This window comes from Chanodichthys erythropterus, chromosome 16, assembly GCF_024489055.1.
Source record: "Chanodichthys erythropterus isolate Z2021 chromosome 16, ASM2448905v1, whole genome shotgun sequence".
In the NCBI taxonomy this organism is placed as follows: domain Eukaryota; kingdom Metazoa; phylum Chordata; class Actinopteri; order Cypriniformes; family Xenocyprididae; genus Chanodichthys; species Chanodichthys erythropterus.
In genome coordinates this window covers 39,677,761-39,691,597 of record NC_090236.1, presented here as the reverse complement: position 1 = coordinate 39,691,597, position 13,837 = coordinate 39,677,761, and the positions used below count along the sequence as shown (strand labels likewise).

The 13,837-nt window shown below is 37.2% G+C and overlaps 1 protein-coding gene across 1 annotated transcript in view; it reads left to right on the top strand.

The window, feature by feature from the left end:
• adcy1b (adenylate cyclase 1b) overlaps positions 1-6,797 on the top strand; it is a 40,824-nt gene extending 34,027 nt beyond the window's left edge. The window contains exons 11-20 of the mRNA XM_067362753.1: positions 541-625; positions 1,281-1,370; positions 1,466-1,725; positions 3,020-3,146; positions 3,613-3,729; positions 3,814-3,960; positions 4,056-4,154; positions 4,242-4,356; positions 4,813-4,937; positions 6,459-6,797. Of these exons, the coding sequence (XP_067218854.1) occupies positions 541-625; positions 1,281-1,370; positions 1,466-1,725; positions 3,020-3,146; positions 3,613-3,729; positions 3,814-3,960; positions 4,056-4,154; positions 4,242-4,356; positions 4,813-4,937; positions 6,459-6,797 (1,504 nt within the window). The remainder of the gene's footprint in view (positions 1-540; positions 626-1,280; positions 1,371-1,465; positions 1,726-3,019; positions 3,147-3,612; positions 3,730-3,813; positions 3,961-4,055; positions 4,155-4,241; positions 4,357-4,812; positions 4,938-6,458) is intronic.
• The last annotated feature ends 7,040 nt before the right edge of the window (positions 6,798-13,837 follow it).

Genomic DNA, 13,837 nt, shown 5'->3' with positions numbered 1-13,837 from the left:
GACATTACAGTTTCTCTCAGTCGCATTGGCTCAATTTGTTTCTGGTTCACATCAGATTTGAATTTCTTATTTAAGCAAATTTCATGTGTTTTGGCACATGTATAAAAGAGTAAGTGCATTTGTGTACAATTTGTGTACAAAACCAATGTTAGCTGCGCAAATTCTAAATATTCTTTCATCGTGTGATTTGCTTATTAATGATAAACTAAGTGCATGAATTATTGTTTAATACAGTAAGTTTTCCTCCCAACCCTTTAATTGTATTGTATTCTTACAGCTCTGTAATAAAATAAAGTGATTTGAAGTATTGTGCATACACATACAGTATGGCTTACGCGCTCCCCTTTAAATCACAATATATGCGTTGGAATATCATGATACAAATTTTCTCTGTTTCACAATACTCAACTGATGATTGTAAACTGAGGTTGGTGTCATTAGAAGAAGTATCTGTGCTGAATTTTATATAATAGTGTCAGTTCTTCTGTGCGCTGACTTTTATTATTATTATTTTTCATGTCTTGTGTCTGTGGCTCTCAGGGGGACTGTTGTGCTGGTGCTGCTGGTCTTCTGCATCTGTTTTCTAGTCGTGTGTATCATGTACCTGCACATCACTAGAGTTCAGGTAAGAAACTCACTCACCCTGGTCCAACTAGTTTCATGTTCAGGTTCAAGTCAGTAATAATCGTTTCAGATATTTTAATTTTTTAAATGTGTGTAAATATTAAGATTATCTTATACTCAAAAAATGCTGGGTTGTTTTAACCCAGCAGTTGGGTTAAATGTTTGCACAATGTGCTGGGCAGTTTTATTTAACCCAACTATTGTTTAAAAATGACTATATGGCTGGCTTAAAATTAACCCGAAATAGGTTGGAAATAAAAAATCAGACATAATTACTAGAGGCAACAATAATATCAAAAGTTGAACATTTATTACAACCCATTGCTGGGTTAAAACAACCCTTTTTCTGGGTTAAAACAAACAAATTGCTGGGTTTGTCCATTTTCAACTTGGGTTGTTTTTAACCCAGCATATTTTAGAGCGAGTACTGCATTAAAAGTTTTTAAAGGTTGTTTTGAAGGATACTGATATAAAATTGCATTAAAAGGTTAGTTTACCCAAAAATCTAAATTCTGTCATCACTTACTCACCTTCATATCGTTCCAAACCCATAAGACTTTTGTTCATCTTTGGAACACAGATTTTGATTTACTTGTTCCTATTCTGTAATTTGATCTTCCAGCATCTTCTCTAATCTCTCTCTGTGTCTGTCTCAGTGTATTCCAGGGTGCCTCACCATACAGATCCGGACCGTTCTGTGTGTGTTCATAGTGCTCTTAATATACGCTGTGGCTCAGGTCTATGTGGTAAATCATCTTAAAATCATTCTTACAACATCTCACCCTCAACTATTTCAATACTGTAAAGAAGTCTTGTGTAACTCCATCTCTCTCTCTGTCAGGTGGGTTGTATGCCATGGCTTTGGCCCACCAACTCCACACGCTCCATCGTGATCCTTGATGCGGCCGGAGGGCTGAACCGCACCATGGCCGAACTCCCATGTGAAGGCGCCCAGTACGCCTTCCTGTCCTGCGTAGTGGGGACACTGACCATGGCGCTCTTCCTGCGAGTGTCCTGGCTGCCCAAAGTGATCCTGTTACTGCTGGTGGTGGTGCTGTACATCACCATACTGGAGCTCAGTGGATTGCGACACACGCCAGGGTGAGAGATGGCTGATGGAGGGCGCTGCACTCTCAAAAATAAAAGGTTCAGTGGGGCTTTATATAGAACCCTGTGTCACATGGTTTGATGGTAGTAACGAATGATGAAGATAAAGATCATCTAAATAACTATATTTGAAGAGTTTGGTTCCAAAACCCAATAACTCCATTTTTATTATTTTGAGTAAAAAGGTGTTTTCTTTACCAAGAAAGTGGCAAGATGAAAACCACTATTTTCTGTTTCAAACTTTCACATAGCATCTTTTGGTTATAAAAACTCAAATCTACATTTTGATTTTAAAAAGTTCATTAAGTATTATTTTTTTCCCCCCAAAATGCAATAAATCCACTTTTTTTTTTTTCAAAATGTAATTAATCCATCAAAATAAAAGTTATTTTTCAAATTGAAAATACACAACAAAGTAAGTTGATTCACATATATGACAGAGTCTAAACTTTGCCAATATTCATCTTATATACAGGCATTTTACTAAAAATACATTCAGCCGTCGCTTCCAAAATGAATTCAATGGGTCATCTTGTTAATTTGATAAATTATTTGTCATTAGCGATTAAAGAGTATCTGGCGCCACCACGCGGTTAAGTAAACACATTTGCCGAGGACATTGGTATTAAAAACCTTCAATGTTTACAGTGCATGGAATGGTGCGCTGTGATTGGTTGAGCGGATATACCGCATTCTGCAGAAGAAGGAGACTGGCGTTTGTCGCGTTTAGGAAAGAAAGGGAGACAACATAACAGAATAACACAATGGATATCGCATTTTGCACAAAATTAATAAATGACTTTTCAATACCGACCAGATACAATACTGATTTTGGCGGAAACTCAATTTTTTTGAAAATGGCATTTATCGCGTTTTGGAACCAAACTCTTCATTTATTAAACATTACAAAACTCAGGTAAACACTAGAACAATAACAGGAACCAAATCACACTATACATAAACGAGAACCGACCAGGAGTAACAGAAACTCAGGGCTTAAATACACTGAGCAAACAAAGGAAGCTAAATGAAACACAGGTGAAACTAATCAGTAACTATGGAAACAATCTAGGGCATAATCAGTAACCGAGGAGACAGAGCGAAAACAAATATAAAACATGTTACTTCTTGTTTCCGAACATGCAGAAAACAATCAAAAGTAACGTTCCCATAATGTATTAAAAATGAATTGTTTCCTTAATGATCACATAACCAAGAAAACTGTTTTTTTAAATATATTGTTTTAATATATTGATTGTGTGTGTTGTGCTGTATTTCTCGAGTGCAGATGGGGGTTGCTGAGTTTTCGTGGTCTGGAGCCCATCGTCTCTCTGCTGCTCTTCTCCACCGCTCTGGCCCTTCACTCCAGACAGATGGACCTCAAACTACGGCTCGACTTCCTCTGGGCCACTCAGGTACATGGAGAACATCACAGACTGTGCTCAAATCAGCTCTTAATGCAGTCAGAAGAACAATAAATACACCCAACACCACCACTATCCGTCAGTATTTTCCCATTTTCTCTGTCGGGTTGCGGGGATGTTTGAGCCCATGTCCATCACAGATATTTTTGCATTATTTAAATGTATTAATTTAGCAGAACAACAGCAACATTTTTTAACATAAAGAAGCCATAATAATAGCAGTGAAGTTATGTTAGTTTAGTGGCCCTAAGTTTTAATTTTTAGGAGTTCAACCGTGTAGCTCTGAAACCGTACTGTAATTGTTTAATTTTCCAAGGATCAGTATTCTCCCCCAAAAGTGAGACCAAAACGTAAGATGTAGATGCTTGAAACTACAGCCTGATGGGGGCGCTAAAATACTTGAACTGTGACATCATGGCTTTATGACGTGTCTTTCTCTTGGTCTGTGTGTGTTCAGGCCGAGGAGGAGAGAGACGGCATGGAGAAAGTCAAACTGGACAACAAGAGGATTCTCTTCAACCTGCTGCCAGTTCATGTGGCACAACACTTCCTGCTGTCCAACCCCAGAAACATGGTGAGAAGAATATTTCAAAACAATTTAATCAGCACATTCATTTAAAAGAATTGTTGAGCTCATTCCCTGGTTCTCGTGTGGCAGGATCTGTATTACCAGTCCTACGCTCAGGTGGGGGTGCTGTTTGCCTCCATTCCCAACTTCAACGACTTCTACATCGAGCTGGATGGAAACAACATGGGTGTGGAGTGTCTGCGACTGCTCAACGAGATCATTGCCGACTTCGACGAGGTCATTTTCCTACTTTGAAAGGACATTGTAAAATATTTCTGTGATCATGCTGGCACTCCTGATCCATTTCAAGTCCTGTTTCAACTGTTTTGCAGCTCATGGACAAAGAGTGCTACAAGGACATCGAGAAGATCAAGACCATCGGCAGCACGTACATGGCAGCGGTGGGGCTGGTGCCTACCATTGGGACCAAGGTCACTAAATCAGCTGCAATACATACTTAAAATTGCAAAAAATACCTACAGAGCATCTGTGAACATGATTTGTTTTCTCATTCATAGGCAAAGAAATCCCCTGCTGCCCACTTGAGCACCATCGCAGACTATGCCATTGAAATGTTTGACGTTCTTGATGAAATCAATTATCAGTCATATAATGATTTTGTCTTGAGAGTGGGTAAGCATATACTGCTGTGTTCACATCAATTCCTCCACCAAATCTGCACTTCTACCATTTGTAAAGATGTGCAACATTTTGAACATTTTTTAAAAATATTTGAGAAAGAAATGACTCCTTTTCATTCCTCCAGAACTTATCATTCAATGCAATACAAGTCGCTTTGGATAAAAGCATCTGGTGAATGCATAAATGAGAAAGTAATGATAAAATGTTAAATATTTCTTACAAGTTTTATTACACTTCTTCTACAATACTATAATAAATACAGTGAATGACCAAATACAACAACCTCACAATCGAAACCTAATTGCTGAACTGGATATTTTGTGACATTATTTCACAGTTTATCAATCATTTGTTCAAAAATCCAAAATTTAAAGTGTTTTCTCATTCTCAGTTAAATGTAGGAACTGTTGAGGATGTTTTCTGATGTTTTTATCTCTGAATGCGCAGGTATTAATGTGGGTCCAGTAGTAGCAGGGGTGATCGGGGCTCGACGGCCACAGTATGACATCTGGGGGAACACGGTGAACGTCGCCAGCCGAATGGACAGCACGGGGGTCCCAGGGAAGATCCAGGTACTCGTATATGCTGACACTGTGATATATATCTTTATGGGTGAATTTCACAAAAACCATGTCCAGGTCACACATCAAAATTGAAGGAAAAAAAACTTAATAGGCTATTTGAACTGTAAAGTTGTTTAAATTGTCGTTTTTACTGTCAGTTTATGGTTTGGATGTTACCATAGGCATAAGGTATTAATTTTATTTGTGCAGGTCTTAAAAAGTTCTTTAAAAGCCTTAAATTTGATTAAAAAAAACCTGCAGATACAGTTTAATTGTGTTGTTATTTTCATAGCAATAAAGTATGATTGTAAAGCAAATAAATTATATTTTTATTTAATTTCTTTATTTTTAATGTTTACATCATGTAGTATTTGTTCAAATCTTAATGCAAAATAACTGTATAAACTACATTTTATGGACCAGGAACATACTTACTGTTCATATCTACTAGAGCTGTCAATAGATTAAGATTTTTAATCACATCCTTTTTTGTGTGATTATTTGTACACTTATCATACAATTATGCATATACAGTTTATCTTGTTTAACACATTCATTTTATCATCATTTGCTATATCCAGCAAAGTAAACCATTTGATTTTTTCAAAACTGGATTTTCTGCAAGCATTTTTTAAAGTTAAATTTAGGTGTCTTTCTAACAAAAGGCACACTTGGCAACTCCAAAAGAACACCAATAATATAGCGAGTCCACATAACATAAATTTATGCACCAAAGCACCCATAAAAAAAATAAAAAAACATTACAGTTTACATTTTAGACATTTCAAGTTGCAATACCCAACAGAACCACATGGACATGCCAAAAAACCCTAAACCAACTGCCTTGACCAGACTGCATATATCTACTACAGTACACAGATCCATTCAGAATTACTAAACACAGCAACATACACATGACAAATCAATACATTATCCTTATTGTATGTGGAAACAATGTGAATGTACTGAAACGTGTCACACATACATGGTTCATTTGCGCATCAATATAACAGACTCTCGTGTGCTTACTGTATGATTCCTGTACGTCACTGCAATCATCTTTACCTTGACTGAAATCCTCATCTATCAAAACTTTACTAGCAAGACACTGGTTTGCTTTATCCAGCTGAGAGTCGTAGTTTGTGTATCATCTAGCTATACAGTGGTGGGATGTTTTAACATCATATTTAGTCTGTATTTCACACAGTGCGATGTGAGAGGGCTCAAGCTCTTCAGAAACAAACACAGAATATGACTGAGCTTGTGTTTTAAAGCGAAACACACACTGGAATGAATAATTCGCTGCAAACTGGCCTTGAGTCACTACTCTCTCTGCCATCTCTCACTGGTTTGGATGTATTGTTTGAATGAATTTGCTTACTGGATCATTGGTCTGAAAACTTTCCTGGAGTTTAATGGCCTAAAATGATATAATTGCAAACAGAGAAGAGAAATCAGGTTAAAGGGTTAAAATACAAATAAATAAATAAGAATGTACATATATTGATTTGAATATAAATTATCTTCCAGGTGACAGATGACGTCTTCCGTATGCTTCAGACGGACTATGATCTGGTGTGTCGTGGCAATGTCAGCGTGAAAGGCAAAGGTCAGATGCTCACGTACTTCCTGGAGGGCAAAGCGCAGGACGCCGGTAACAGAGCGCTGCATCACACCGGCGGCCTGGAGCGCAAGGTTCACGCCATCGCCCGCTCCAGCGGCACGCAGGCCAAAGCCAGCAGCAGCTTGTCCGTGTCCTCGGGCTTCGCTGCCAGGGTGGGCATGGGCAGTAGTCACGGGACACACGGTCACAGCTCCAATGTGCCTTCAGTCGGAGAAGAGGAAGAGACCAAAGAGGAGGAGGTGTAGGAATCACGTCTGCAGGTGGAACGAATCAACTGTGTCTTCCCTTTGTACCCAGCTATCAATAATATATTCCAAGAACGTTTTGCTAACGTTCCCTTTAAGATTTTTTTTTTTCTGAATGCTCCCTTATAATATCCAGTTTTTTAAATGTTTTAAAAACATTTTTTTCTTTTCTTGGTTATTCGAATGTTAATGGAACATTCCATTTGATCATTCTTCAAACATTGCGGGAACGTTACTTTTGAATGTTCTCTGAACGTTCTGAAATGAGTAGTAATATTTAAAACGTTAGACAAATGTCCAACTAAAACTAAAACGTTCCATGAACGATGTTTAAATAATCCTAATGTTTTGAAAACATTATTAAAGACCAGATACCTTTAAACGAACATTCTATTAACGTTACTGGAAGAACGTTTGTTCATAACTTTGAGAGAACCTTGCCAGAGCGTTCCCTGTTAGCGATTTACCTTTTCATAACGATTCTTCACTTCATGCTCTTTTAAAGACTTTCCACCATCACATCATATCCTCCTGGATAAATTCATTTCTTTCCCACTTAAGTCATTGAAGTATATGGGCTGTGAATGTCCACATAATCATAAAGACGTGCTCTTTGAAATTGAAGGATTTTGCGGCGCTGCGTGAACATTCAAAGCCTCAAGTGATCTTTTGCAAGGCGCCATTTTTTTATGCATCCTAAGCCAACATCTTATATGAACTGTACATACTAGATGTTCATACAGTTAGATTTTGTGTATTTTTTTGTATTAAACTCTCCAGTGCATTTGAATGAATGTGATAGTGTGTGTATGAGACACATTTACAACAGATAGACGGCAATAGAACAAGCACATGCTCTGCATCTGAACAAACAGTGCGCTAGATTTTTTTATTCATTTTCTCACAATCTTCATCACACGTGACACACGTTTCTAAAGGTTAATACTCTCCGATGTTAATGACACATTTATAGCTGCACTCTGATTTATTAATAATAATTATACAATACAAAAAGTTATCTGATGCTTCCAAAGCCTTACATTAGGATACAGAGAGTTTATATGTTTAAGTACACATTGTTTTAAAGCAGTGTGTGTATATAGAACAAGAGAAATCAGGGAGTTTAATAGCAGCCTAAAGAAAGCTTCATCATCACCATCATCATCGGCTGCAGTCACACTGACAGACTGTTCTAACACTATAAACTACAATCTGACATTTATATTCATATATGCAGTTGGGTCCACAAAGTCTGATGTTATAGGCTTCAGTTTCACATTTTTTTTTATTTAAAGGATTAGTTCACCTGATAATTTACTCACCCCCATGTCATCCAAGATGTTTATGTTTTTCTTTCTTCAGATGAAGAACATGATTACGTCATGCGTGAAGCATCACAGAGCAGTGCAAGACGAGCATTTGTTGTTAAAAAAGTATATACATTTTTATTTTTTTCAAAAATGAGCGATGGTTTCTCTAGATAAGACTCTTATTCCTCGTCTGGGATCATGTAGAGCTCTTTGAAGCTGCACTGAAACTGACATTTGGACCTTCAACCCGTTGAACCCCAGTGAAGTCCACTATATGGAGAAAAATCCTGGAATGATTTCCTCAAAAACATTAATTTCTTTTCGACTGCAGAAAGAAAGACTTAAACATCTTGGATGTTCTAAGTAAATTATTAGAAAATTTTAGTTCTGAAGTAAACTAATCCTTTAATTTTATTCTCTTATCAATATAGAGAAATGAAGATGTCTCTCAGCAGCTCCATGAACTAAACCTGATGATCGTGAACATCTGTCACATAGAAATAGAGCACAATCTGAAATACTTCATATTCATTAAACGTCATAACTTTATTTAAATGAACAAAGAATCTTAAAACTTTCCTTTTCTTTCCAGGTTTAAATTATATTTTGAATCTCAGACCTTTGGACCCAGCTGTACATAAATAGTGATATAGTGTGTGATTAGCAGGGACGAACCTCAACATGCTGAATATGTGCCAATTTTATGAAATCTTAATCTGAAGTGTAATGATTGGACACGATTCTGTCATCAGCATTCACTTTAATATTGTCAACATAATATTTGCAACAGCTCTGTTAAAAGACTGAATCTATATGTTTTATACAGTATTGGGATTGTTTACCTGAGCGCGGCAGATGCTTTGATGGTAATGAGGTCAGATAGAGAGGTCTGTGGGGACACAAGGGTGCAGTGAACATCTGTTGACATGGAGGTCAACAACCTGTCCATGACGAGCGCTGCGTCTCACACACACACACACACACACTGTATAGATCCCTGTCGACTGGTGCGTGTTTACAAGCACAAAACCCATTCTCAGATTCTGTACATTTATGAGACTGTTTGTGAGTCATTGAAGAGGGAGAAACAATGATTCTGTCGATATTTCTATGGCAAATGTCTATTTTCATGCTAATGTTTTTTGAGTCATGACGCTTTTCTTCAGGGTATGAATCGCTCTTTCAAATGCATCTCTGTACTGTCGATACAGTATTCTTGCCTTATTTGACGCTTGCGGTGGTTGAAGTCATTTGCCTTTTAGCTCTTTGATATACAGAAGTGTATTTTGTAAATACAGCGATGTATGAAATACTGTCCTTTGTACAGTGTAAACCTCAGCAATATAAGATTTTGTAATAAAGAGAGTATTGAAGTACAACAAGTCTGTGTTTTCCTGTTTGATGGGCATGTGACCAGTCATAGATGTTCTGTACTTCCTGTTTGTGTTCCTTGTTTTGTAGTCTTTTAGTTTGTAGTTTTGCTTTGCTCTTGTTTCCTGTGTCTTGTCAGTCTTATTACTCGTGTGTGTATATAAGCCCTGTGTTTCCTGTGTTTGTCCTTCTGTGGTGATTTGTTTAGTTCCATGTTTCCTAGTTCCTAATTTTACCTAATAATATATTTTGGTTATTATTATTAAAATATATATCTGCGTTTATATCCTCTCTTCCTTGTCTGAGTTCACCTGAGCATTACAAGCTCAAACACTTTTACACACTCTGCTTTAGACGTAAAGACAACACCTCCCATGATTCAGCAAAATAAAGCCGTCATCAAACGGCATTTGTTTTAATTAAGCGACCTCTAGTGGCGAAAAATTACATATTGTGCCTTTAATACATATTTAAAGTAACGCATGCCTTACATTTACTTTTATTTGCATGATTTTAAAGGGTTAGTTCACCCAAAAATTTCTATCATTAATTACTCACCCTCATGTCGTTCCACACCCGTAAGACCTTCATTCATTTTCAGAACACAAATTAATATATTTTTGATGAAATCCGATGGCTCAGTGAGGCCTGCATAGCCAGCAATGACATTTCCTCTCTCAAGATCCATTAATGTGCTAAAAACATTTAAATCAGTTCATGTCAGTACAGTGGTTCAATATTAATATTATAAAGCAATGAGAATATTTTTTTGTGAAAACAAAATAACGTCTTTTTAACAATATCTAGTGATGGCTGATTTCAAAACACTGCTTCATGAAGCTTCTGAGCATTACAAATCAAATCAGTGGTTCAGAGCGCCAAAGTCACGTGATTTCAGCAGTTTGGTGGTTTGATACGCAATCTGAATCCTGATTCAACACAAAAGATTCATAACGCTCTGAAGCACTGTTTTGAAATCGGCCATCGGCCATCACTAGATATTGTTAAAAAGTCTTTAAAAGGTTTTTTGGCACACAAAAAATATTCTTGTCGCTTTATAATTTTAAGGTAGAACTATCGGATTTCATCAAAAATATCTTAATTTGTGTTCTGAAGATAAACAAAGGTCTTACGGGTGTAGAATGACATGAAGGTGAGTAATAAATTACATTATTTTAATTTTTGGGTGAACTAACCCTTTAAATTAGTTGTCGTCATTCATTCATCTATCAGTACAATCACTGCGATGTTGCAGATATTGAATTAAATTCTAAATGCATTAGATTTAAAATAAACACAGAAGAAAAAAGTCTGTTTGTGAATCTATTATTTATCATTCATCAAAAACGTCTAATACTGTGCGGTGTCTTCTGTCATTGAAGAATGGCTTGTTAACCTGCACAGGTGAGCTCAATCATCAGGTGACCTCAGGAGGGATCCGTGTGTTTGTAGCAGGTGAGTTGAGTAACCAACAGGAGGACTGATGGCGGCACACAGAAAGAATGATTGATTGTGTGTGTTATGACTATTGTCAGTTAGTTCTCGCAAACATCAAAATACAAGCGCAGAACGCGTTTTTCCATTCCAGTGCGCTACTTTGTTTTTCCATGTAAACGCACTAGACAGATGTGATCATTGCGCGTGAGTCTTGCGTCCTCTCAGCGTCTCGCACATGACATGACGTTCTAAAAACGCGACGCTCAAGTTAAAATCAGTTCAAATTTTAAAAAACGCGTCTCGAGACCTTGCGTTTTTTTCCCCATTCCACTGCAAAACAAAAACGCGTTCTGTGTGAACGAGCCCTTATGCTATTTTAGCGTGGTACAACTGTGGTTAGGCTGTTGGAAAGAAAAGTATTTCTGTATATTACCTCAACTTTCTCCAAGATAGAACTAAGATTAAACTAAGAGCAAGCGTGACCCGCTTAAATTACTTAGACGACGACAAAGGAACATAATAATTTTATACAATTTTCATGAAATGCTTTAATTAGCCTATTAGTGACTTTTTGAGTTAAGACATTTTACAATCATGAACGCTCAAATTATCTGATATTTGAAGAGACAAGCACAATTATCTCTATTTTTCTGCGTGTTTCTGTGCAGCACTTCGATTCTACAGACATGTTTTTCAAATATTAAGCAGTTTTGATATTACTGTTTTCTAAGAAATAAAAATGAAAGATTATGCCATTCCAGCTAATAAATAGATGTTCTAAAAGGGTTTTGTTAATGCTGCCATTAAAGGATTAGTTCACTTTCAAATGAAAATTAGCCCAAGCTTTACTCATCCTCAAGCCATCCTAGGCTTTATAATTGCAGTGAACGGGATACGGGACCAACGAGTATGAGCTGAAACTCTGTCATAAACGTACTCCACACGGCTCCAGGGTGTAAATAAAGACCTTCTGAAATGAAATGATGCATTTGTGTATATAAAAAAAAAAATCCATATTTAACAAATTATGACGTAAAATGTCAAGCTTCCACCAGTAACGTTTAATCATAACTTTGAGAGAACCTTGCCACAGTGTTAGCCAAATTTCAGAGAATGTTCCCTGTGAAACTACTTAAGGCATTCTTTTCAGGAATTTCATTTTTAATTCTTCCTTTTCTTCTTCATTATGATCTCAGGACAGTCATTTCACTCTGACATGTTTGACTTTATCCAAATGTTCTTTTAGAACAGTTCATCTGTTGAGTGGCTGAAGGACGTTTCTCGTTGAAGAACGGACTCAGTGGAGTTCATGAGTTCCCTGCACACCATCTTAGAGCACGAGGAGCCCGACGAGTCTCTGGAGCTCGTCTCTGGAGTTCAGCGCAAACATCAGACCATTTCAACACTCAAACGGCTCCACGCACACAAAAGACGGACAACAGGACCAACTGCTCAAGACCCATCAAACATGTCACCATCTGACCCAGCAGATCGTCCAGTCCTGCACACCATCTTAGAGCATGAGGAGCCAGATGAGTTTCTGGAGCTCATCTCTGGAGTTAAGCGCAAATATCAGACCAGTTCAACCCTCAGACGGCTCCAGGTGCCTAAAAGACGGAAAACAGGATCAACTGCTCAAGACCCAACGAGCATGTCACCATCTGACCCAGCAGATCATCCAGACCAGCACACATCTAAGGTGGGTTTCCAATCAGCTACTCTAGTGTTCATATAGCAGCACACTTACCTGAGTTTTAACACAACACTGAGGTTTCCAGGTTAAAAGGGTCATGGGAAATCAAAATGTCCTTGATATTTTAACATATACAAAAAAAAGTTTTTGTTTTCCACCCTTCTGTAACAGCAGGATTTAAACTGCCATAGTCGTGACTCCACAAGTTTCCTCTACATGCTCCTTAAAGTAAGCATGAAACAGAATTTGTGCTGGACATGCGACATTAGCCATAATTTAGGCACAGTGTAAAATATTTATGAAATTGAATCAAGTATTTCCAAGTATTTCAAAGAGATGTAAAGATATCTGAATTTAGCCAATTAATAAGTGAAAGCATAAATTCTATTGAGGCAATATTTCAGATTCTGTTGAGCATGAAGAAACACAGATTTGAACAATGCACTGTAAACCCGAATAAGTTGGGCTCAATGTTACGCAGAACTAAGCAGAACTGTCAAGTTTTGAGTTTGTTGTACTCAAGCATGTTAATTGCTGTTGACTTAAAGTACTGAGTCAGCGAACTCATTTTGATAGCAATTAACATAAAAAATGTACTTTTCTTATTTTGAGTTCTTGCCAATTAAATTAGTTATTTACTTCGCTGTAAACCCTAAAACCCTGGGTATTCTTCACTTTCCGTGCCCAGACGCGACTCACATCTGCATCTTTCAAAGTATTCTAAACCACGGATGCGCACGGATGACTGAGTTCGACACATGCGCAGCACAATTTTTTTCTATACTTTTTACCAAACATTGTGTCATCAACGGGACATCCACCATTGCAACATAGTTCAGAAGATACACGAAGAGAACAGGAATCAAAAACGATGGAGAAGGCATGCTTCTGAGTTAACTCGTCTTGTTTTTGAATCGCAACTACATGTTGTGCTCAGTACTGTGTGTATTGCCACCTAGTGGACTCTTCTGTCCTGCTTGCGCATGTGCTGTTGCAAAATGACATCATGCGGACGGTGCGCGAACGCGCACATTTTTGAAGTTAAGAAACTATATAAAAAGTTTATGTAAGATTTTTATTTTGTACTCATACATTTTTATTCTTAACTTGAAATATTTGAGTTTGATATTTGAGTCAATGTAAATATTGTTAGCTATAACAATCTTGCAACAAAAAAAACAAAAACAAAAAAAAACCATTATATAACACTTAATTTTAACATTTACTCT